At 65.2% G+C, this 24,276-nt stretch overlaps 1 protein-coding gene across 2 annotated transcripts in view; it reads right to left on the bottom strand.

The window, feature by feature from the left end:
• The window catches only part of NDST1 (N-deacetylase and N-sulfotransferase 1), a 53,086-nt gene that overhangs the window by 20,058 nt on the left and 8,752 nt on the right, over positions 1-24,276 (bottom strand). For both annotated transcript variants that reach the window (XM_055141269.1, XM_055141268.1), the window contains exons 2-4: positions 23,411-23,502; positions 6,851-7,733; positions 1,411-1,905 (exon numbers count right to left, since the gene is read on the bottom strand). In XM_055141269.1, the coding sequence (XP_054997244.1) occupies positions 1,411-1,905; positions 6,851-7,363 (1,008 nt within the window). In that variant the 5' untranslated portion in view covers positions 7,364-7,733; positions 23,411-23,502. The remainder of the gene's footprint in view (positions 1-1,410; positions 1,906-6,850; positions 7,734-23,410; positions 23,503-24,276) is intronic.

Genomic DNA, 24,276 nt, shown 5'->3' with positions numbered 1-24,276 from the left:
CTCTGGCTGTCTGGCCCGGGGACCGCGGCCCTGAGGAGCCTGGGTGAGGACTCAAACGTCCCTACACTCACCCCACTCGGGCCGCCACCAAGCCCCCGGGACTCCTGGCCCTCTGGGGTCACCAAGGCGTCTCAGTGGGGCCGAGTGCGGCCTGGCGGGCAGGCGTGCCCTCGACGGGTGGCCTGGACGTCCCCCGGTGGGCACAGAGCCACCATGGGGAGGGCAGGCCCCCCCAAAAGCACCTCGGTAGCAAAGGAGAAGCCGGACACGTCGGCCTCCAAGACGGAATCCACGGCAACCGTCCCCAAGCATCCGCCAAGGAGGCGCGTGGGCGCGGCCGTGCAGGGGAAGGACCCTCTGCAGCCCCCTTCCTGCCCTCCCTGCGGCTGGCACCTGCCAGGAAACAGCCGCCGGGTGCACCTGGCGCGGCCCCGCCCCCTGCTGGACCCCAGGGGCAGAGACAGGAGGGCCCTGGCCCAGTCGAGGCCCCCACGCGAGTCCTCTGCTCAGCCCTCTCGGGCCAGTCCCAGGAGTGACCGCAGGAGGACAGCAAGTCCCCGAGGAGAAAGGCCGGCGTGCCGGAGCCTCAGTCGCTGCCCTCCTGCTGTGCAGACAGGGGGCTGGGCCCGTAAGAGGACGAGGCGGCAGGCGGCAGGCTGAGACCTGGCCCCGGTTGCAGGGTGCCGGTGGTGCGGCTGCCCCCAGCTCTGCCCACACGCCGCGGAGCTTGCATCCGTGATGGGCCGCTTCACGGAAACCCTGAGCTCACAGCAGCTGCACCGAGCACTGTGGCGGAGGGTTTCTCGGCCTCTCCCAGACACAGACTTGGTGGCCTTCCCTCCAAGGCGTCACTTTCCCAGTGAGACTCACGGGGTACACAAGTCCGTGGTTTGCAAAGCGCTTCCACAGAACAACTGAGCCCGGGGGCACCTCCTGAGTTGGGCACTCACGCCCCACTCCCGACCGAGCCTCTGCAGACCCCCCGGCTCCGGCTCTCTCCGGGGCGTTCTGTCTGGTTGGGACGTCGACATTCTGAGAGTTCAGGCCATGCCCGGGGTAGAAGGCTCTGGGTAGGGGTTGGAGCAGCAGCACAGCGGGTAGGGCGTTTGCCTTGCACGCAGCTGACCCAGGTTCGATTCCCAGCATCCCATATGGTCCCCTGAGCACCACCAGGAGCAATTCCTGAGTGCAGAGCCAGGAGTAACCCCTGAGCATCACTGGGTGTGACCCAAAAAGCAAAAAGAAAAAAAAAAAAAGAAGGCTCTGAATAAACAAACTCACGGCCCCCATCTCGTTTCTACGCCCGTGTCTCTCGCCCCCAGGACGGTCTCCAGCCCACCCTCCAGAGGGACTGGCCGGGGGATGTCCCGGGGCACATCTGCAGGGCACACCAGCCGGGCGTGGACCCACCTTCACGTCCTCCTTCTTCATGCGCGTGCCCTCCTTGCCCACAAAGATGTCGTCGATGTCCACCAGGACGTAGCGGTCCAGGGGCAGCGAGAGGCGCTTGCCGGTGAGGAAGGCCACGGCGTCCACGAAGACCAGCTTGTGCAGCCAGAAGTTGAGAGTGTTGCCGAAGAGCACGCGCTGGATGCCGTCGTGCAGGCCCAGGTCCTGGACCACCGTGGCGTGCAGCGCGGCGTGCAGGCCCGCGTCGGCGCCCAGGTGCGGGATGGACTCGGACGAGCGCGTCTTGGCCAGCAGCACCGGCTGGTAGGTGGAATGGTTGGACTGGAAGACCGTCCAGTCCTCGCCGGGCAGCACGCCCTTGTCCACCTCGCTGGGCCGCGTCACGTAGAGCAGCGGGGACTTGGGGTTGATGCTACAGTCCTTCAGGCCCAGGTTCGAGTGCAGGAACAAGGGGAAGCCCTTGAGCTGGGCGCTCAGGAGGCTGTTCTCGTTGGCCTGGAGGGGGTAGGAGGGAGGGGGTCAGAGCCGAAGACCCCGGGGCCACGTCGACCAGACGGCACAGACCCAGCCCCGTATCGGGGAGACCCACTGCTCCCGTGGAGTTTTGACCCTCTATGATCCAGGGGGACATGGACTCATCGGCCACGTGGCAGAGCCACCGCCAAGGTAGAAGAGGAGGACACGGGGGCGCAGAGAGAGGCAAGGCACTCGCCCAAACTCAAAGAGGGAGAGGCAGCAGCTGAGGGCATGGGCGGGGCTGCCTGTCCGCCAGCCCGTCTCGGGCCCCCCATTGCCGCCGCTGGAAGGTGGAACTCGGGGTGGGCAGGAGAGAGCTCGGGCCTGGCTTGCCTTGCCAGGTGGCCCACCAGGTTGGACCCCCGGCTCAGCACGGGGCCCCCTGAGCCCCACCAGGAGTGGCCCCTGAGCACCGAGCCCTGTGCCCACACATCTGACTGCCTGTGGCCCAGGGTGTCGGAAATGCTGTACGATCCCAAAATCTCAGCCGCTGGCCGATTTCTCAACGGAGAAGAGCAGAGAGAGGTGGGGACACAGTGTCCTGCCTTGCGCAACCTCCAGCCCCGCCTGCCCTGCTCAGAAGCACAGCCAGCCGGTATGGGTGCGTTAAGCCTTGGGGCTTCTCTCTCCAATCCCCAATGCACATGCGCTCAGAGAGGTGGGGGTGCGGGGCCCAGGACACTCCCACCTTTGGCCTCTGCTGTGTGGCTACCACGGGGACAAGCATGTTTGAGGAGTGTGTGGAGTAGGGGGAGGAACCCACTTGCAGCACCGCTAAGAAGGCCTGTGGCATTGAGGAGAAAACCAGTCTCCCACCATGCAAAGCACATGCCCTTGAGGCGTTTCCGTGTGTATGTATGTGTGTGTGTGTGTGTGTGTGTGTGTGTTATTGGGTCACACCTGGTGGTCTCAGGGCTTACTTCTGGCTCTTGGCTCAGGGATCTCTCCTGGTGGGGCTAAGAGGACTGTATACGGCGCCAGGAATCAAACTAGGGTTGGCTGCATACAAGGGAAGGACCCTACCTGCTGTACTGTCACTCCAGCCCCCCTGTAGATACATTTCTTAAAAGAATATTAAGAGGGCTGGAGCGAGAGTCCAGGAGGTAGGGCACTTCCCGGGTATGCAGCCGACCTGGACTTGACCCCTGGCATCCTACATGGTGCCCCGAGCACCACCAGGAGGGATTCCTGAGTGCAGAACCAGGAATAACCCTTGCGCATAGCCCAACCACCCCCCTCCAAAAAGAAAAAAAAAAAAGAATGAAAGAGGGCTGCAGTGATCGTACAGGGATCACCATCTTTCATGCCGGCAGCATTGCCCATATCTACCCGGCGCTGTCAGGAATGATCCCTGAGCACAGAGCCAGGAGTAGTCCCTAAGCCCTGAGCACACCGAGATGTGGCCTCAGCACCAAAAATAAATAGGATGAAAGGGGATCGGACAGCAACCCTGGGCCTGGCACCTCTGCTGTCAGAGCAGGCCGCTTTCTCGTTGCACAACCCAGACAGGAATAAACAGTCCCTGAGCACTGCCGGATGTGGTCCCGAGAAACAAATCACAGCAAGAGCAGCAGAGGCAGAGACCCCGAGGGAGGAAAGGGCTTAGCCAAGTCAAGAAACAGCAAGAGGGGCCGGAGAGATAGCACGGAGGCGACAGTGCAGGCCTGCAATCAACAACTCTGGGTTTCAAATTCCCACCACCACCTCTGGTCCCCCAAGCCCTGCTAGGAGCCACCACCGCATCCCTAAGCACTGCTGGGGTGGCCCAAAAAGAAACTGAAAGAAAGAAAGAAAGAAAGAAAGAAAGAAAGAAAGAAAGAAAGAAAGAAAGAAAGAAAGAAAGAAAGAAAGAAAGAAAGAAAGAAAGAAAGAAAGAAAGAAAGAAGGAAAGGAAGGAAGGAAGGAAGGAAGAAAGGAGGGAGGGAGGGAGGGAGGGACGAAAGGAGGAAGGAGGGGAGGGAGGGAGGGAGGGAGGAAGGAAGGAAGGAAGGAAGGAAGGAAGGAAGGAAGGAAGGAAGGAAGGAAGGAAGGGAGGGAGGGAGGGAGGGAGGGAGGGAGGGAGGGAGGGAGGGAGGGAGGGAGGAGGGAGGAAAGGAGGGAGGGAGGGAGGAGAAATAAGAAAGGGAGGAAGAAAAAAGAGAGAAAGAAAGAAGGAAGGGAGGGAGGGAGGGAGGAAGGAAGGAGAGGTCAGCACAGTGGGCATGAGGAAGGGCAGAGGGCGGGCAAGGCCTGCAGCAGACCTGCAAGGCCTGGAGGCTAGAGAAGGAGAAGCCACCAAGGCCCCCACCCAAGGGTTCTCAGCATGGGCCCCTCCCCCCACAGCCCCCAAAGTCCCACCTGAACGTGTGTGAAGAAGGAATGCGGCGGGCCAGCAGACAGAGGGCCCTGCAGACGTAGCCGGTGGCCACTGTTTACAGCCGCTCAGTAGCAGCTGTGCCTGCCTCCCCCTGCACGGCTGCACGCACGTAGGAGCGGGGCTGGCACTGGTGCCCCCGGGCAACGTGCTCCCTCCCCATCCCCACAGAGCTGAGCCACAAGAAGGCGCCTGCACCCCACCTGCCACGGCCCAGACGTCCCCGCCACTCCCCGCTGCCCGGGCCATTGCACAGCCCCCCTCGCCCCTGTACCGAGGGCCCCCTCCCAGGCCAGAACCCGCGTGGCAGTGGGGTGCCCACGGGGAGAGACAGAGCACAGGACACGGCGGGCTGCCGTCACCTGCTGCGGCCGGGCAGACCACACTGACCCGGCACCGAGATCCATTTCAAAGCCCCGACACTCGGGCCTGCCAGCTCTCCCGCTGGGGAACAGCAAGAAAGAGACACGGCCAAGTTGCGGCCGTCCACCCCCGTGGACAGTGAAAACAACCAGCTGAGGACGAGATGGGCAGGAGCCAGGGCAGGGGGCGGCCCTCTGAGGCCTCACCCGGGGAGGAGGCCCCTCCTGCCCTCCACGGGGGGGTGGGGGCCACTCGGGAGACCCTGACTCTGCCCTGGGTCTCTCCGGGATGGGCAGAGGAGCCCTAGGAGGGTCCGGGAACCAGTCCGGTGACCTGGGGCCCGTCTGCACTCAGGCCTCGGCTCCCCTGCGTCCACGTGCTGACCGGGGCCGGGTCACGCGCCGGGTCAGAAGGTGGCCAGTCCGGACAGCTCGGCTTCCTGCGCCTTGTTCCTCCCCAGTGCCCAGTGAGCGCCCGGGGACGGGAGCCGGAGCTCTGCCGTGACGTGCTCAGCCCCGGGCACCTGCATGGCCAGGGAGGACAGAGTGAGGACAGTCCCTGCCCTCGAGGACCCCTGAGGGGGCACATGACAGAGCATGAGCGCATCCCCGCCCACCACCCTGAGGAGCCTTAGCACCGCACCGTGAGGCGGGAGCTGTGGCCGGGCCCCCTGCCAAGACGGTCACTGTGCATCTGAGTGATGCTGAGTCAGGGTACAGCTCTCCACCCCTTCTCTCCTGCCAGCCCAGTGCCGGTCACTGTGCATCTGAGTGGTGCTCTGAGTCAGGGTACAGCTCTCCAGCCCCTTCTCTCCTGCCAGCCCAGTGCCGGTGGGAAAGCGCCCCCTGCGTGGAAGTCTCGGGATCCCAGTGGGAATGCACCTGCGGGTGGGACGCTCTGGGTCCCTGAGGTCCGCAAGTTGTGGGATCTAGCTAGGCACGGGGCGGTGCCAGCCGTGGAGAAAAAGCCCAGAGGTGCGACCTGACCAGCAGAGGGCGCTCACTAGAGCAGACGGTCCCAGCGCACAGTCTCAGGAGGACCCAGCGTACCTGCACACGGGGGTTCGTCCCTGAGCACCACTGGGGGATCCCCAAGAACTGAGCCCGGAGGAACCCCCGGCCCCACTGGGGCTCGCCCACAGGCCCGAACCAAACAAAGGAGCCCCACACCGGCCCCGAATCCACCTCCCGGGCACAGGCCCGTGTCTCAGGGCTGGAGCCCTGCAGGAAACTGGGGGATGGCGAACTCGTCCACCTGAGATGAGGACACTGATGGCAGCGGGGGGCCGGCCCACCAGCGTGACCCCGGCACGTCTCTCAGACCCGCAGCTCTGAACCTGAGAGCGTTCACGTGGCAGCCGTGCGGCCAGGAGGCGCTCACACAGCGCGCAGCCAGTCCGGGTTCGGGCCCTGTAAGGAGCCAGGAAGCCACGCGGCTCCATCCCGGGGCCTGGGCGGTGGGTTTCTCACGGGCACACTGAGCCCATCCCTTCTCTGCCCTTGCCCCGCCCGCCACCCTGTCCGTGTGTGTGGCCACTACCTTCGACCTGCCCTGCCCTAAACCCCAGCCCAGGCCAGCCACGACTCGTCACACCTCCACCTCCACCCTGTCCCCGGAGCCCGGCTCGGCTCGTGGCACACAGGAAGTGCTCAGTAAGCGCACGCCAGCTGAGAGGAGGAACAAACGCCTCCAGTGGGAGACAGAACCGCGTAGCCAACCCTGCTGAGAGCCCCAGCACTGCAGTCCCCTGGGCACTGCCAGCAGCCACCCCCAAGCACAGGACTGGGAGCAGCCCCCAAGTGCCCCTCTGTGGCCTAAAAAAAAAAGAAGTGCTTCCAAGCACCCAGCCAGAGTCCCACCCAGCTCCAGCTCCCCTCCCCCAGCCACGCCGGGAGCCCCGCACAGCCCGGATCAGCTCCCCTCCCCCCACCGGCATCCCTCCATCCCTCCTCCTTCTCTAAGGCACAGAGGGTGCGGCTGGGGGGATGCAGGAACTCTACCCTCCACACACACACACACACCCGGGAGGAAAGGGCACGGCCCCGGGGCCACAGCGGGCCGGGCCCACACCCCTGCCCCCTTACACACACACACACACACACACACACACACACACACACACACACACACACCTGGGAAGAAAGGGCACGGCCCCGGGGCCACGGCGGGCCGGGCCCACACCCCTGCCCCCTCACGCCCTGCGCCCACCTTGAAGAAGCCGATGATGCCCACGCCGTAGGCCACGCAGTACTTGTCCAGCAGCTCGCGGTTCCAGGCGTCCAGATTGACGTACTTGAGGATGTTCTCGTAGATGATGAGGGCAAAGCGGCCGCGGCCCTTGTCGGTGAGGGTGGGCATGTCGCCCTTGCCCGGCGCGATCTCGGTGCGGTACTTGAAGCGGCTGGACTCCAGGATGGCCACCACCTCCTGGCCCAGCTGGGAGTAGAGGCTCTCCACGAACACCAGCACCGAGGGGTCCGTGCGGGAAGGCATGACGGGCGGCGCGGGCTTGAGGGGAAGCAGGCGGCTGGGGGCCACGGGCGGGGGGTCCCCACCGTCCGGCTCCGAGGCGTCCGCCGAGGGCTCCAGGCCCCGCTTCCAGCCATACAGGTAGTAGGCGGAGACAAAGACGCTGAACAGGCAGAAGACGAAGAGCAGGAAGAGCACGGCCTGGGGGGACAGGTGCCGCCGCAGCCTGCGGAGACACGCCAGGGCGGGCATCCTGGCCCCCAGGCCTCGGCCGCCAGAGCCCGGCCCGCCCTGGCCACCCCGAGGGCCTGTGCAGAGGCGTCCACGGAGCAGCGGATTCACGGAGACTTCTCGGAGGAGGCCCTGAGAGGGCAGCGGGATGGGAGGGTCCGGGCCCCGGCCCTTCCTCAGCCAGGGGCACAGTCTGCAGGCTGGGTGCGCTCCTTCCTGCCTCTGCGCCCCTTTATGTCACCATTGCAAACGCCCTCGTGGTCCTGTGCACCGCAGAAGTGCCCCAGGGCATCAGGGCCTCCTGGGGGGTCTGGGCAGGAGACCAGAGGTCACCAGGGAGCTCCAGGGATGGTGCATGCTGTTCGCCGGGGGGTGGGCGGCAGGACAAGGGCTATGGAGAGAAGAAGATCAGAGTCAAGGTCAGGGTCAGGGCTGGGGATGGGGGCACCGCCGGCCTCAGGGAGAGGGGCCCACGGTCAAGCCCAGCGGCCAGCCTGGAGGCATGAGGCGAGGCCAGCTCCCGCGCCTGCGTCACCTGCCGGGAAGGGGGCTGACGGGAGCAGGCGCCCACTGGTAACAGGCACCCCCCTCCCCAGAGCAGGCCCTGGCACACGCAGTCCAGGCCACACCGGGACGCTCCGGAACCCGGAAGGACAAGGGGAGACAAAACGCATCCGTGAAGCCCAGGAACCCTAAAGAACTTGAGGCTCCTGCCTCCCCGTAGGCACCCCACGGACGCCGTCTCTGGGGGCCTCAGGGGAGCCGCCACCGCACCAGGGTCCCGAGCTCCTCACCTCCACCTGTCCCCCTTCCTCCGCCCTCTGGTCTCCCCGAAACCGAGTGGGGGCAGCTGCTGACAGACAGCAGGGGGCTCCTCGAGGGGGCCTGGGACAGAGGGCGCCTGCCAGGATCTCCCACATCCCTGCCGGGGTCCAGCACGTTCATCCCTGACCCTGCCTGGCCTCCGGTCACCACCAGGAGCGACCCCCCAGCTCCGCGCCATAGGGAGCCCCCAATCACCACCAGGTGTGGCCCCCAAACCAAAAGGAGTGAGAGAGTGAGTGGAGGAAGGGGCAAGGCCCCTCCCCGGGCCAGCCCCCGGGCTGCGTGGCGCATCCCACAGGGGCGCAGGACCCCAGCGTCCACGGGACCCTTCTCGCCAGAGGGCAGCAACGGCGGAGTGGGTCGGCCTGGCCCCAGGAACACGCTCTCGGCGCAGGGCGGCAGCGCTGCAGGCGGGGCGCCCACCCCGTGTGAGCCCCACCACGCGTGGTCACTCAGCACGGAGCCACGCCAAGCCAGCCCCGGGCACTGTTTCCGATGGCAGAGGGTGGCGCTGACAACCGCGGTCGCCAACAACAGAGGCTTGTCTTCGGCCCGCACAACGCGCGGCACGGGACGCCGGCCCTCGCGGGCGGCAGGACACGCACTGACTCATGCACTGTGCGGTCACACTCTCAGAAACCTCTGGCCAGAGTTTTGTTCACTTTCTTTTTTCTTTTTCTTTTTTTTTCAGCCAAGCAAGATCGTTTCTACTGAAAGAAACTTGCTTAGAAGGACGTGAGAGAAAGAGATAAAATACGTGTTTGAGGGAGAACAAGAACTTCTCCGGAGTGGAGCAAGCAAAGAGACAAGACGCATGCCCCAGGGGACACGGGCCCCAAGCGCCAGAAGAGCGGGGCTGTCCAATTCCTATGCCCGGGCCAGAAACTGGGACCGAACCCAACAACAGTCCTTAATGACGATCTCTAACTAATAGTTGTTTCCCTGAAGTAATGAAATAGCAATTTTGGTTCGGGGGCCACACCCAGCTGTGCTCCACACTCAGGGCTCACTCCTGACAGGTCTTCGGGGATCATATGTGACGCCAAGGATGGAACCCAGGTTGGCTGTGTGCAAGGCAAGCGCCCCACCTTCTATACTCTCTCCAGTCCTGGAAAACGGTATTTTAAAAAGCTGTACTCATGGGGCTGGAGAGATAGCACAGCGGGTAGGGCGTTTGCCTTGCACGCGGCCGACCCGGGTTCAAATCCCAGCATCCCATATGGTCCCCTGAGCACGGCCAGGGGTAATTCCTGAGTGCAGAGCCAGGAGTAACCCCTGTGCATCGCCAGGTGTGACCCAAAAAGCAAAAAAAAAAAAAAAAAAAAAAAAAAAGCTGTACTCATGATGTGGGAGCGATAGCACAGCGGGTAGGGCATTTCCCGCACGTGGCCAACCTGGGTTCGATCCCCAGCATCCCATATGGTCCCCCAAGTACTGCCAGGAGTAATCCGTGAGTGCAGAGCCAGGAGTAACCCCTGAGCATCGCCGGCCAGGTGTGACCCAAAAATTTAAAAAAATAAAAAATAAATAAAAAGCTGTGCCCAGACACGAGGCACAGGCTGGGGCTCCGAGCCTGCTGCTGGCCACACTCACCAGGCAGCCGCCCTTCACGGGCCTCTGCCCATCACAGAGGGCCGTGGGCGGCACACCTGGGGCTCTTCCTCTTCCTCTCTGGCGTTCTATTAACAGCTCCAGGCAGCAAAGCCAGGGGCACTTAGCGTTCCTGGGGAGCTGGAGGGACGGAGCTGAGTGGGGCAGGAAGGCTTCCTGGAGGTGACGCCTGAGCGGAGAAAGCAGTAAGGGATGACGCCGGGCCACAGCCTGGAAAGCCGGGGGCGTGCAGAACGTTCCAGAGCTGCCCACACTCCCAGGAGAGCCGTGCTGAGGCCACGGGCAGGACAGCTCCAGCCCTGTCAGGAGCATAGAGGGTGGGGCAGCCTAGGTGCCCCGTACGGGGGCCGCCTGCCCACTCCAGCACCCACCCCAGCCCCGCCTTTCGGCGTGAATGCCAGTGTCCGGCAGCCACAGGCATCTGAGGGTCACGGACCCCTGCCCCTGCGGGACGCCAACAACATTTTCCCATGGAAAATATGCACATATGTCCACAACGCTGTTCGCCATTCAGGGAGCCCGGCCCCCGCCCACGCCACCATGGGCCCACAGCCCCCCACGAGCGCGGACGGGGCTGCCAGCCAGGCAAGTGCCCCCAAACCCCAGCGCCCCGACTCAGCGGTGGGGTCCTAGACAAGTGAAGTCATGCCTTTGTGGGCCAGTTTCCCGAGCGGCAGCATAGGAAACTGTGACGTCTCGGCAAAGTGGCAGAAGCCAAGGAACTGACCCGTAACACAGCGGCAGAATCAGGGGAAGCCACAGCAGAGACTACGGTGCTCTCTCTCGCTCTCTCTCTCTCTCCTGTTCACTCTCTCTCTCCCTCTCTCCCTCCCTCTCCCTCTGTCTACCTCTCACTCGCTTGCTCGCTCCTGCTCTCTCTGCACCCCTCCCCCAGCCTAAGACCACGACTTTCTAAGCCAAGCGCAGCCCCCAGTGCTGCTTCCCTGGGGGTCCTGCCACAGCACGTTGAGTCTGTGGGAATGGAGCACTTGGGGGGTCTTCTCATTGTGTCCCACTCACTGGCCTTGCCCAGCCGGCCCTGCATCCAGCTTCTGCTAGTGCAGGACCGACCCCCGGCCTGCCTGCTCTCCAGCAGGGCACACGCGCTCCCCCTCCCAGCCTGCAGGGCTCTCAGTCCATCTCCAGACCAGCCCGTTCCTCCTCTCACGGGCCCCGCAGGGCCGGCGCGGCCCTCTCTTCCCTTTAACCTGAAATCAGTCAGGACCGGGGCCAGAGACACAACAGGGCCTCAGGCAGCTGCCAGGCGTGTGGCTGACCCCAGTCCCATCCCAGAACTGTCCCCCAAGTGGCACCGGGACTGACCCTTCAGCACAGAGCCAGGAATAGCTCCTGAGCGCCTCTGGGGGTGGCCCACCCCTCACTCCCAAATAATAATAAAACAAGCCAGCAAAAGAGAACCGGGACTTCGCACAGAGACTCAGAACATCCGATGTCTCTTCAGAGAGAGTACATTCCGCGCGGGCCTCGTCCCTGGTCTAGCTCCGTCCCCAGCCAACCTCCTCCCTTTGTTTAGCCTCTGCCCTCCACCCATGAGCCGCCCCCCCTCAGCACGACAATCTTCCAGGCAGCTGTTTCCAGCAGCCCGAGGGTCCCGAGCGGGCCCTGCCTCCGCCAGCACGCACGCCCTTCACTGAGGCCCGGTCTCTCCTCCCCACCCCGCACGCCAAGGGGCTGCTCTGTCCCCCTGGGCCAGACGGCTGCTGCTGCCATTCCCCAGGGCAGCACTGCGCGGGGACTCCCCACGGTCCCACAGGAAACCACCACACCTCCACCCGGCAGGCCTCCCGCCCGACTCCCAGCCGTCTGTAATTTGAGATGACAACAGTGCCGTTAAGGGGATGATCAGCACCGCTTTTCTCTGCTGCCGTGTAATAAACACCTACATGGAAGGACCATGCGAAGCACGCGTGCGTCCCTTATCCCACTTAATCCCTAAAATGAGCACTGCCTTTATTCACGCTGACGGTGTAGGCAAGCGAGGCTCAGAGAGGTTAAGTCCTGTGTGCCCCGGAGTGCCCAACTAGCCAGCAGCAGCGCTGAAACTGGAACCCAGAGAGGGAACTCGTGAGGGGGAACCGGCTGCAGCCCTGCAGGAGAACCGTGGCTGGGCTGAGGGGACTCGGACCCTGCGGCCTGCAGCCCTGGACAATCTTCCACTACGCTCCCCAGCCCTTGGCCCAGCTTTCCCTGCCAAGGTACTAGGGATAATGAATGAGATGCTCCGGTCGTCATGGAGACACCATGGCAACGCAGCACTTTTAGGAAACACCACAGAAACTGCGGTCACTGCTGTGGAGTTGAAAATCACTCCCTACCCCCCCCCCCGTGCTCCCTGGGACCCCGGGGAAAGGAGGCAGAGTGCAGGCTTGTCAAAGACCCCCGTGTCTGAGAGCCCCTGCACTAAAGGGCACAGGGGCAGCAGCAGGAGCCCAGGTGCCGGAGACGGCGCCCCCCCATGCCTCGCATGGGAACTGCAGCCAGCCACCAACTCGCACGCCCGGGGCACCTGCTGTGGGTGGCAGCCCCACCCGAGGGGCTTCGTGTACTGTGCTGTTTCTCAGACACTGACGGGCTGGGGGACAGGTGACAGCTCAGCCTGGGCCGACACTCGCCCCCGTGACCCAATTTCCAAGGCTGCAAGACAGTACACATTTCAGCCATGCAGAGTCCTCAGTTTCCCCTAATGGGGTTTCTCCTCCTTTCCTCTCTCCGAGGGCCGAGGCCAGGGCCGAGAGGCCAGGGAGCACAGCGCCCCCCGCAGCCGGCACTCGGGGGCACGGTCTCACCAAACACTCACCCACCTGGCAGACTTGGAGACCGAGTGCCGGGAAGAGCTGGCCCCGAGCCCCCCAGAGAGAGGGAAGCACCCGGGGCCGGGCCCGAGCGGGAGGTGAGCCACGCAGCACCAGGCACGGCGCTGGGCACTGCGGCCCCGGAGGCCTCGCGCACTCTCCCAGGCCCGGCTCTCTCCTACCCGTCACACCCCCTCCAGCTGGGCCCCTGGCCCACTCGCGCAGGACAGGCCCACATGGCAGGCATCTGGGGGTGCCTGCAGCCGCCCGGGAGGGGGCAGGGTGGAAAGGCCCCAAGGGCAATCCCAGAGCCACTCCCCACAGCCGGCCACGCCCCCGGCACAGTCACGCCACCACCCACCGCCCAGACACACCCCACGGCCACCCGGCCCGCCCCACCCACCAGAGCAGGCTCGTGTCTGCAGCCCAGCTGCACAACCACAGCCCGAGCCCAGGCCACGGCACGTGCCGCCTCCGCCTTGGCTGGGGCGCCCGCACAGCCGGCCCCGTCTCCTCCGGACGGGGAGCTGCCGCCAGGGGAGACCAGAGCGTCACCAGGACCCGCCCCAGGAGCGCCCTGGAGTGAGCGTGAGGGCAGGGGCCAGGCCGGGGGTGGCACAAAGGCCCCAGCCTGTCCCTAAAGTCCTGCCCACCCGAGGCCAGACAGAGAGGACATGTGTGCCTTGCGCGCAGCTGACCGGGGTTCCATCCCCGCCACCCCACAGGATCCCCTGAGCACCACCCAGAGCGAGTCCCAGAGCCTCGCCAGGTGTGCCCCCAAGACGAAACAGCACACAGAATCCTGCCCATCCTCCAAGGCCAGCCTGCCGTCCCCGGGCTGGACTCCAGCCGCCCCACCGCAGGCACCACACCACCAGGCTCCCGGCAGAGGTCTCAGCCCGGCTTACGCAGGAGTCTCCAGCCGAAGGACACAGCAACCCCGTGACCCTGGGGCGCGCCGGTGCCCTAGGCTCCAGCTCGACGACAGCGGACCCACACCAGGACCCCGTCCCGGGGAACAGGCCCAGGAGAGCTGGCAGGGGCGGGGCACACATCCCAGCACAGGGCCGCCTGCTCCCGGCGTCCAGGCTCGCGCCCCCGAAGGTCAGCACCACAGGCGCGCCCGCCTCAGCCCCTCTCTGCCCCCTCCCCAGGCGTTCTGACGATGCTTCTCGGAAGCCACCCCACAAATCACCCATCCATCAACAAGTCAACAGAGCAGAAAGTGCAGCTTCCCTCCCGGGAGCAGGGTTTGCCCAAAGAGAAGCCTCTGGACTCACACCCGGGTGGGGGGGGATGTGGGGGGGTTGGGGGGAGGGCCTGTCTGTCCCACGGGGCCTGAGTTGAGCGCTTACCTTTGCACCAGCTCTAGAGAAAGGGTTTACTGAGCAAACAGACCAGACAGCCACGGGAGGGGTGGAGAGCAGGGCAGGGCAGGCCCAGCTGCCCCCGGGTCTCAAGGTCAAGCTGCAGTCCCCGCCCCTGACCTCCAGGCTGGCTCACAGAGGGCCCGGGGCCTGCTGCCCGTGGGGCTGGGGACGGGCTGCTCAAGCCCAAGATCGACATCAGTGACCACTTCCCTGAGGTCTGCCCTAGAGCCGGGCGGGCTCCTTATCTCCTGTCCTAGCCTGCTCCTGGCAGTGCCTTGTGGCAGCATGTGGGCAGCTCACAGACAAAGGAACGACTGAGTCCGGGTCACAGAACTGAGCGGCCACCTGGGCAAGCCTCGAGCCAGCCCCTCGGGACAAAGGCCACAACTCAGCCAGCCACGCCCTGGAGCCCCGGCCGCCCGAGAGCCGGTTGTGGCCAGGAGGAGCCTCGGCTGTGGGGGTGGGCATGGGGGGGTTCCCGAAAGGCGGAGGAGACCCTGCCTGTGAGGGGCGACCCCGAGCCTGCGGCTGAGAGAGGGGGGCAGGCCTCCCAGGCTTCCCGACCACTCTCCGCCCGCAAGGCTCCTCCGGTCATGGAAATGAGCCTCTTGCCCCGTCCCCCTTCCCACCTCAGCGCCCCCAGGTGCCCTTGGGTCTGAGGAGGCCCGGACCCTCCGTCTCTCCAGCGCAGACACCAACACGTGTGGGCCGGAGCCCCTGGCCCCAGCTCGGCCACTCCCCTCTGAGCCTCGGTCCTCAGCGCCACAAGGCGGGCGGAGCCCTTGGAGACGCCCAGGAAGGGCTGTTGGTGCCCCAGCCCCGGGCCGCGCTGCGGGCATCTCCCTGACCCACCGCTGGGTGGGCGCACGGCAGGAGCTGCGGCAGTGCCTCTCCACACCAGAGCATTCAAGCCCCTGGACCCCGTCCAGCAGCACCCATGGGCCCTGAGAGCCTGCCTGGACCCTCCCGGGCCCCTCCGTCTCCCACCAGGCCGGGAGCTTTGCGGACCTGCAGGGCCGGCTGCAGCCCAGGGCCCGTGAGCTGCTGCGTCCGCCTTCGCCGCCGCCTCCTGCTCCTGAACCCCCGGGGTCCCGTGCCAGGGTCCCGCAGCACCCGCCCCCTCCTGCCTGCGGGGCACGCGCCTACCGTGGGTCCACACGCGTCCAGGCAGAGCGACAGGCCTGCCGTGTCCCCCGCTGCACTCAGCCCTCCCGAGGGTGCCACGCTCACACTCTGTAATAGAGCCACACCTAACCCCACAGCCAGGGCAAATGCTCTTACTGTCGGCCCCGTGCCCGCCCCAGGAGGGGACGAGAGGGCGGCTGAGGGCACCTGAGCCGCCAGCCGCCTCTCAGAAGCCACCGCCTCCCGGCCGCCGGGTCCCTCTGCACAGGGCCCCATCCTGGCCTCCTTGGCCCCGGGAAGCATCCTGGGGGCCACACAACAAGAAAGGCCCTGCTGGACCCGCGGCCATGGTAGGGGGGAGCCGTCCCCAGCCCCAGGCTCGGGCACACGGCCCCTCCCAGAAAAGGGCAGCCAAGCGTGGAAAGAATCCTGGGAAGAGCCGGCGGGGTTGGCCTGGGGCCCAGCTGCACCTGGCTCCCCATGCCCCGCCCTGCCCCGGCCTCAGTTTCCCCGCCCGCCTGTCCTGGAAACGGAGGAAGGACGAAAATCCCTGGCACTGGCTAGCTGGTGTTTCTGACACTTGGCCTTTGACCCCTGCCGCCCTGTCGGGGAGAGCCGGGCCCAGTCAGAGCGCTGAGGTGCAGAGTGCGGTGAAGAGCAGCCGGGCTCCCGTCCGCACGGCCGGGGCAGGTCCCTGCAAGGGGGTACACGCATCCCAAGGGCCCCGGGGGGACACGCGCTCCGATTCGAGAAGCAGCAAGGAGAACAAGTGGGGCTCGAGACACCGCCAACCATGCAAGGCCCTCCAGGAGGGTGGCGTGCACCCCACCTGCACCCCACCCGCCGAGGCCCAGGCTGCCCCCAGGACCCCAGACACTAGAGCAGAGGAAAGCTAAGGGGGAGGGTGGGGGGAGCAGCAGAGACCCCCCTAGCCACGGGCCTGCTGAGACCAGAGGCTCCTGCGAGCTCAGGAATGTGTCACGTGTCCCCCCAGAATCTGGAGGGGTCAGCCACCGAGCCACCCCCAGGGAGGTTCCCCAGGCCCCCAGAGGTGCAGCCGGGTGGGGGGGCAGCAGAATGGAAGGGTCCCTCCCCTCTCTCTCTGAACACAGAGAGATACAGAGCAGGACAAAGCAAGAGCCGCCACATCTCAGGTTCCGGGGGAAACGGGGGGAAAGAGGCCAGGGTGCCCAGCGAGGCTAGCAGGGGCCCGCCGGTCCCTGGGATCAGTTCACAGGGGCAGACGCCTGTGCTCTCCTGCGGCCCGGACGCCGGAGCAGGCCAGGCCGAGTGCTCCAGAAAGGCTGGCCGGGGTCCTCCTGGGCACACACTCCACACCCACCACCCACGGCTGCCTGCCACGCAGAACCGCACCACGTGACCCAGGGTCCTCCCCCGATCTGGAGAAAGAATCAGTGACCTCCGGCATTCCCCAATTCCCCAGAGACCCAGAGCCACGGCGGGCTCCAGAGCAAACAGAGCCGTCTGTGTGACCACAGGCCAGGCGCTGGCCGCCCCACTACGGCTCCGGGAGTCAGGACACAGGCGAGGACGGCCAGGAAGTGCCAGGCGACACTAGGCTCTTTTAGGGGCCACTCCCTGAACTCAGGGCACCAGCCACAGGGCCCAAGTGGCGCTGGGCATCTCCGCACCTCCTGCTCCATCCCCAGCGAGGGCACTGCGAAGGCCACCCGCGGGCCTGGAGGGGCACAGCCCCCACCGCCCGCCGAGGTGAGCAGCCCCACGTGTCAGGAGCACTCACCATTACCCTGCTCTCAGGAGCACTCACCATTACCCTGCTGGGAGCGCTGAGCGGGGGCTTCCTCCCTTTCTCAAACAAGGGCCGGGGACCCCATAGGAATGACGCTTTGGGCTGGGCTGGAGTGATAGCAAGGCGGGTAGGGCGTTTAATTTGCACACAGCTGACCCGGGTTCGATTCCCAGCATCCCATATGGTCCCCCGAGTACCACCAGGCGTAATTCCTGAGTGCATGAGCCAAGAGTAACCTCTGTGCATCACCGGGTGTGACCCAAAAAGAAAAAAAAAAAAAAAGAGTGACTCCCCACAGCACTCAGGGAGGCAGAGGGGAGGGTGACCTGTGCCCACACTGCCCCCCAGGCCTGCCCATGCTCTGCCTGTCCAGCCCAATCCGTGCTAGGAGGTCTCTACTTCTTACTGTTGTGAGGGCCACCCTCAGGCCCTGGGGTTGGATGAGGGGGAAGGAACGGGGGTCCTGGGGGGTCAAACCCAGCCCTTCAGGAATGAGCTCTATCACTGGACCAGGAGGTCAGAAAGCTTGGACAGCGGCGGGAGAGTCTGCCTTGCACACAGCTGACCCGGGTTCGATCCCCAGCATCCCATATGGTCCCCTAAGCACCTCCAGGAGTCATTCCTGAGTGCAGAGCCAGGAGTAACCCCTGAGCATCGCCCCAAAATTAGAAAGAAAAAGAAAAAGAAAAAGGCTTTGCTTGGGTCCGATCTCTAAGCTGCATCTTCATGGGGCCGGAGCTACCTTACAATGACAGGGAGGCACTTGCCTTGCATGAGGCCAACCAGCTGGCCCAAGTTCGACCCCCCGCACTCTCCAGAGTCCCCTGAGCCCTGCCCAAAGTGATTCCTGAGCACAGAGCCAAGAATCAAGTCCTGCACACCAGCAGGTACGGCCCAAATAAAAAACGAAAACAACCAGAAACACACCAGCACTTAAATACCATCGGGAGCCACATCGGGGCCCTCGACTGGCCTTTGAGCCCTGGGCCTGTCGTCACCGGCTCCTAAGAGTGCTCTGGGCAGGGGTCACACCCGGCCCTTCCCGGATGATCTCATTTAACCCTCGCACACCCTGCCAAGCTCGGCGCTGCTCGGTCTGCACATTTCACAGAGCAGCGTGGCCGTCTGGCCCCCGTGTCTCGGGCCAGGCCCGGACCCCCTGCCCGCGCTGCTGCTGCTGCTGGACAGAACAGCGGCACTCAGCAGCGCGTTGCGTTAGGTCAGGGGCCGCAGGAGAGCGGGCGGGCGGGCGGACAGCGCTCTCCGAGAGCCCGCAAGGAGGAGGCTGTTACGAACGTCCAGGCAGGCGTCCAGGGCTGTGAGCAAGGGACATGGGAACGGGGCGTGGGGGGAGGGGCGAGAGGGAAGGTAGGAAGGAGACGGCCTGGTGAGGCCTTGGTCGAGGGCCCGCTCCGGGTCTCCCTCTATCCCTCTAAGTGACTCCCCGCCATCCCCGAGAGCCCCTGGGCCTTGAGAAGGCGGCGGCGCTTGGGGACAGCCTGGCTGCAGGCCCTGGGGCTCTGAAATGTCCTTGGGTGTCCTGGCACGAAGGGCTCGGTCGGCATGCCTGGGCGCCACTCGAGTGTGGGTCCTGGGGGCCGCATTCCACCTGCAGCCGACCTCGCCACAGCCCCACCTGGCGGCAGACCCAGACAGGGAACTGAGGGCCACCCAAGTGACCCATGGCATGCTGCCCCCAGCCCCGGCCGAACCCAGCACACAAGTCATGTCTCATCAGCACGGACACCTCCATGAAGCCACTCCCTCCCCCTCTCCGAGGGAAACTGGCCTGTCCTGCGGCCAGGGACTAGGAGGGACCCCGCCCCACCCACAGCAAGTCTGCAGAGCCTCAAACAGAGGCCAGCAGGGGGGCGGCAGAGCCACTCTCCTCGGGCCCGCCCCCTCCACGTGCACCGTACCCTCTGAGAGCCCCTCGGCCCGGCCACCTTCACGCTGCTGTGGCCACCATACGCCCAGGTCTCTGCTGAGCCACCACGAGAGATGCAGGTCCAACGACTGGGCCGCTTCCACCGACGGGAAACCGCAGCTCGGGGAGGTTCTGTCCCTGGCCCAGTCGGAGCAGCGTGGACACACAGCCCGACCCCAGGTCCAGTTCTGGCTTCCAGGCCTTGGGGCTGTCTGCCAGGGTCACCCTCAGAGCGCGACTCAGCACATCCGGACAGGCAGGGACACGGCAAGAGGGGAGCCGACCCTCGGGCACCTCATCCTCAGGCAGAAAGCCGGAGACTATCCGGAGGGAGCTGGGAAGGGCCAGGGAACATCATTCCCCCAGGGCAGATTCGCAGAGCTGGGGGGGGGGGTCCTGCAGGGGCATCGCCCACCCCCTGCAGGAAGAGGAGCATGCAAGGCCCAGGCTGCCCCCAGAGCAAGGGAACCCCCACCCGTGTCCCCAGGCCAGTGCACCCCGCGGCCTCCCCCAGATCTGCAGGCATGATCTCCCTGCTCCGCCCTGCGGCGGCCCGCGCACACCAGCACCCTAGGGCCCCTCTGCCAGCTCAGTCCAGCCTGGCCCGCCCCCTCCCGGACAGGAAGCCCACCTCGTCCCTCTCGGACACGTCCAAGCAAGCCAGCTCGCCCAGGCCCACCAGCTGCTTCCCTCCCTCCGTGCAGACTGCTTCGTTTCTGAGGGGTCTGGGGAGCCGGGCCGGACACCAGAGCCTCCACCATGCCTGTGTTCAGGCACTCCGCCAGGGGTCTCTGGCAAGTCTCCCGCCCTGCCCCCCCCCCGCCCCCTGGCTGTGCTCGGCTCCCTGGGGCTCCCGGTGCACCCCGTGTCCGGCATTACTGTGCCCTCCCCGGGGCCTCGCTTCCCTCCCCGCCACCTGGCACACAGCCCGTGCGGGGGCAGTGCCTGGGGGTTCTGACTCGGCCCCAACACTGGCATGCCCGACACGCGTCCAGGCGGCCGGCAGCCTCAACGCTGGACAGAAGAGGGTGCGTGACGAAAGCCACAGCCCCCGAGCACCTCGGGGCTCCTGCCCCTGCCCCCCTCGGAGGAGGGCGCCTGGGGGCGGGGCCTCAGCAGCAGCCCCCAGGACTGGCCCCTGCTCCCCACTGCCCCCCAGAGACAGTCCCCTGCCAGCAGAGGCGGGCGGGGGTGGGGGCCCCCCACCAGGCCTGCCCCTGAGAAGGAAGCTTTGTTCTGGGAAGAAGGCACACAGAGCCTGGTGCCAGGCACAGGGCCCGGGCAGCCGACCCCCTGGCACGCGCTGAGGGACAGCAGGGTGTCTGGGGCCATCCGCACACCCCCGGCCCCAGCGTCCTCTCTAAGACTTCCCACCACCAGATGGCCTGGCACAAGCGTGCACACCCGTGTCCCGCCCTGTGCCTCAGTTTAGCCTGTCTACGGCTTGCCCAGGCTGGGACCCAGTGACTGTGGGACCAGGGTTCTCTGCTCTTCTGGGTGCCGCCGCTCCTGCCGCCGGAGGAGCTGAGCATTTCCAAGGGAAGTCGGCCCGGGGCAGGACAGCCTGCCAGGAGTCACCTCTGCTCTCTTCAAAGGGACAGGGTGTGTGCGCGGCAGGCACTGGGGGGTGGGGGGCAGGCGGGCAGAGCCACCGGGGCGGTGTCCCGGGAGGCACAGCCACCGCACAGGGCCGCAGGGCGAGGGACAACGCGGCACACCTGCTGGAACCACAGGGGTCCTCGGCGGACCTGTCCACCTGTCCCCCCTCCCCCGAAAAGAAGCCCCTGTCTTGCCCCTGAAGGGCACAAGCACCCCCACCCCCGACCTAGAGTAGACTCAAGCCCCTCCCTGGAGCCGAGGAGCAGAGCAGCCGCCAAGGCCCCGCGGTGGGTGGTGAGGAAGGAAAGAGGGACAGACTGGAGGACACTGCAGGGCTGCCCCCCTGACCCTGCCTGAGGACAGCGCCCGACTTCCCCTCCCCACCCTGCCCTGCGCGCCAACCCTTCCCGGAGGCCCCCAGTGCAGGCACCGTGACCCAAAAGCGCCAGACGAGGCACTTCGGGGGTGCAGGCCACCCCTCGGGGGCTGAGCTGGACCCTGTCACTCGGGCAGCGACCCTGCCCTCCGGGTGAGGCCTGGGTCGGGGAGGGAAGGGTCCTTAATGCCAGGAGCTCCTGCCACTGTCCCCGCGAGGCTGCGGGCGCTCACCTGACCCACCGCTCCTGACCCCACTCTGAACTCTGACCCCGTCCTGCCACCAGGCTCCTGTCCGTGACAACAGCTCAGCACAGCCCTCCCCCCACCCCCACCCCGGACTGGCGGCGCCCGGGATGACACGGAGCCCTCTGAAGGCCGAAGGCCCTGAGGGATTCTCCGGGCCGAGCGCAGAAGTGCCGGGGAACGTCGCGCGGTTTCTGGGGCTCAGCGGCTGCCCGTGCAGACGGGACCAAGGACACGCATGGCCGCTTTCCCCGGGACTCGGGGCCAGCACAGAGGGCATCAGACACAGACACCGGCCCTGGCTGCCTGGGCCGGGGGCAGCCGGCAGACAGCTGGGCCCAGCATCTGGCGGGGGCGCCCCCAAGGCCGCGCCCTGGGAGAAGCCTGGGGGGAGCCCCGGTCCCACGGTGCTGCTGCCTCGCCACACCCCCGCCGGCCTCGTCTCACCGACTCTCAAAAGGGGAGCGACACCATCCCAGCCCCGCGGCCCCGGGAACAAAGGCATCTGACCAGCTCCATGGAGCTGCGGGTCCAGCTTTCAGAAAGTCACATAAACATCCTTCAGGGAAACAAAAGTCCAACCTTCTGACAACTTTTTTGTTTAAGGATATCAAGAAGCCCTTTTTATAGACCAGTTTCCCCCCTTCCCACTTCCATTGTTCCAAATATCCTCCCGGCCCGAGCAAATGCAGCTGGTTTCCGTCTGGGGCTTGGGCTCCTGCTCCTCACGGAAGCCACCCCACCCCTCCTTGGCAGCTTTCTCCCGGGGACACACCCAGGTCTGCGTCCCTCCTCCTGCACTGCCCGGGCCATCCCGGGCTATCCCGAGGGGACCCGCTCACCCGCTGCAGGTGGGAAGGACAGAGCTCGGGGCTTCACACCAGTCCACTGTGTGTGGCCGAGCTCCCAGGCCCCTCTGAGGCCAGCTCCCGGGGAGAAATGAAGGGGCCCTGCACTGCCCAGAAAGCTCTTGGGGGCACTGAGGCAGAAGGAACCACAGGGTGGGGGCCGGAGAGAGGGAACCTCGGGGAATGTGCAAAGGCTCTGGCCTTGCACACGACTAAGCTGAGTTTGATCCCCAACATCCTATATGCTGGTCACAGCACTGCCAGGAGTGTGGTTCCTGGGTGCAGAGCCAGGAGTGACCCCACTGGGCACCACTGGGGGTGGCCCAAAAACAAAAGAGAGAGAGAGGGGGGGGAAGGAAGGAAGGAAGGAAGGAAGGAAGGAAGGAAGGAAGGAAGGAAGGAAGGAAGGAAGGAAGGAAGGAAGGAAGGAGAAAGAAAGAAAGAAAGAGAGAGAGAGAGAAAGAAAGAGAGAAAGAGAGAAAGAAAAGAAGGGAGGGGAGGGAGGAAGGAAGGAAGGAAGGAAGGGAGGGAGGGAGGGAGGGAGGGAGGGAGGGAGGAAGGAAGGAAGGAAGGAAAGAAGGAGGGAGGGAGGGAGGGAGGGAGGGAGGAGGGAGGGAGGAAGGAAGGAAGGAAGGAAAGAAGGAGGGAGGGAGGGAGGGAGGGAGGGAGGAAGGAAGGAAGGAAGGAAGGAAGGAAGGAAGGAAGGAAGGAAGGAAGGAGAAAAGAAAGAAAGAAAGAAAGAAAGAAGAAAGAAAGAAAGAAAGAAAGAAAGAAAGAAAGAAAGAAAGAAAGAAAGAAAGAAAGAAAGAAAGAAAGAAAGAAAGAAAGAAAGAAAGAAAGAGAGAAAGAAAAGAAGGGAGGGAGGAGGAAGGAAGGAAGGAAGGAAGGAAGGAAGGAAGGAAGGAAGGAAGGAAGGAAGGAAGGAAGGAAGGAAGGAGGGAGGGAGGGAGGGAGGGAGGGAGGGAGGGAGGGAGGGAGGGAGGGAGGAGGGAAGGAAGGAAGGAGGGAAGGAAGGAAGGGAGGAAGGAAGGAGGGAGGAAGGAAGGAGGGAGGGAGGAGGGAGGAGGGAGGGAGGGAGGGAGGGAGGGAGGAGGGAGGGAGGGAGGGAGGGAGGGAGGGAGGAAGGAAGGAAGGAAGGAAGGAAAGAAGGAAGGAAGGAAGGAAAGAAGGAGGGAGGGAGGAAGGAAGGAAGGAAGGAAGGAAGGAAGGAAGGAAGGAAGGAAGGAAGGAAGGAAGGAAGGAAGGAGGGAAGGAAGGAGGGAAGGAAGGAAGGAAGGAAGGAAGGAAGATCTGCAGGGTGCAGGCAGGCCGATCCCCCGCCCTGCACCCAAGACACCCTTTTCTCCGTGCTCTCTCCCGCTCTGGCTGTGGCACCCGGACCTGCACTCTGACTCCCCGTCTCTGGTGACCAGAGCAGCGAGACAGCCCGGGCTTGTGGGAAGGGCCGGCCTGTGGGGCCGCGGGGCCTGACGGGCACCATGCCACCCCCAGGAAAGCCCGAGTCACTCGGCACAGGCAAGACGGTGCCGACCCCACCCCTCGAGAAAGCCACACTGACCTGCGCCAGCGACAGAAGCACTCCCAGCGAGCTCCTGCTCCTCTGCACCCCTACACAGCCCCGCCACGGCTCTCGGGCCTCAGCGCTCCCATCTGTGAAAGGGGGACAAAGAGAAAGACAGGATTATTCTGGGGATCACGCCAGATGCACGTGCAGGAAAGGTCGAGCGAGGCTGATAAGCTCCGAGGCCGCGTGGGGGGCAGTGAGGGGATCATCATTCTGGAGACCGTGGGTCCCGACTGGCCAGGCCCCGCCGACCTCGGGGGGCCACGGCCGGTGCTTCTTCCTGCCGCCCACCGCACGCCCCAGGACGCCCGTACAGCCCTCTGGCCCTGGCTCTCCCCAGGCCTGCCGGGCTCGTGTTCACTGCAGCCCAAGCTCGCTCCCGGGGAAGGGGCGGCCGGTCCCTGGTGCTCCTTGAAGACTGGCTAGAGAAGCTGGGTTTTCTTCTGCGGCTGCCACACTCGCTGGTGCCCGGGATGCCGAAGCATCCTCACCTTGAAGAGCCCGGGGAGACGGGCAGGCATTTCAAACACCGGCTGGTCGAGTGTTTCCCGAACCTAAGCACGCAAGCACGGCGCGTGGCGCTGTTGCTGGGCGCTGCCAGGGACGAGACCCAGGGCCTGCCTCTCGGAAGCCCCCTACCACTGAGGCTGGGCCCCATACATCCCGGGCTAGGGGACAGGGCTGGGGACAGGGCTGGGGGCACAGGGCTGGGGGTGGGGCCTTCTTAAAATAGAAAAAAAAAAAACAAAAAACGATTGCTGCGGTGTGGAGAGTACAGGAGGGGAGGCTCTCGCCCTGCACACAGCTGCGGTGGTCACAACCCTGTGCCGAGTCCACCAGAACCACACGTGGCCCCTGAG

Source organism: Sorex araneus, chromosome 6 (assembly GCF_027595985.1).
Source record: "Sorex araneus isolate mSorAra2 chromosome 6, mSorAra2.pri, whole genome shotgun sequence".
Taxonomy (NCBI): domain Eukaryota; kingdom Metazoa; phylum Chordata; class Mammalia; order Eulipotyphla; family Soricidae; genus Sorex; species Sorex araneus.
The sequence above is the reverse complement of the archived record's forward strand: the minus strand, read 5'-3'. Positions and strand labels throughout refer to the sequence as shown.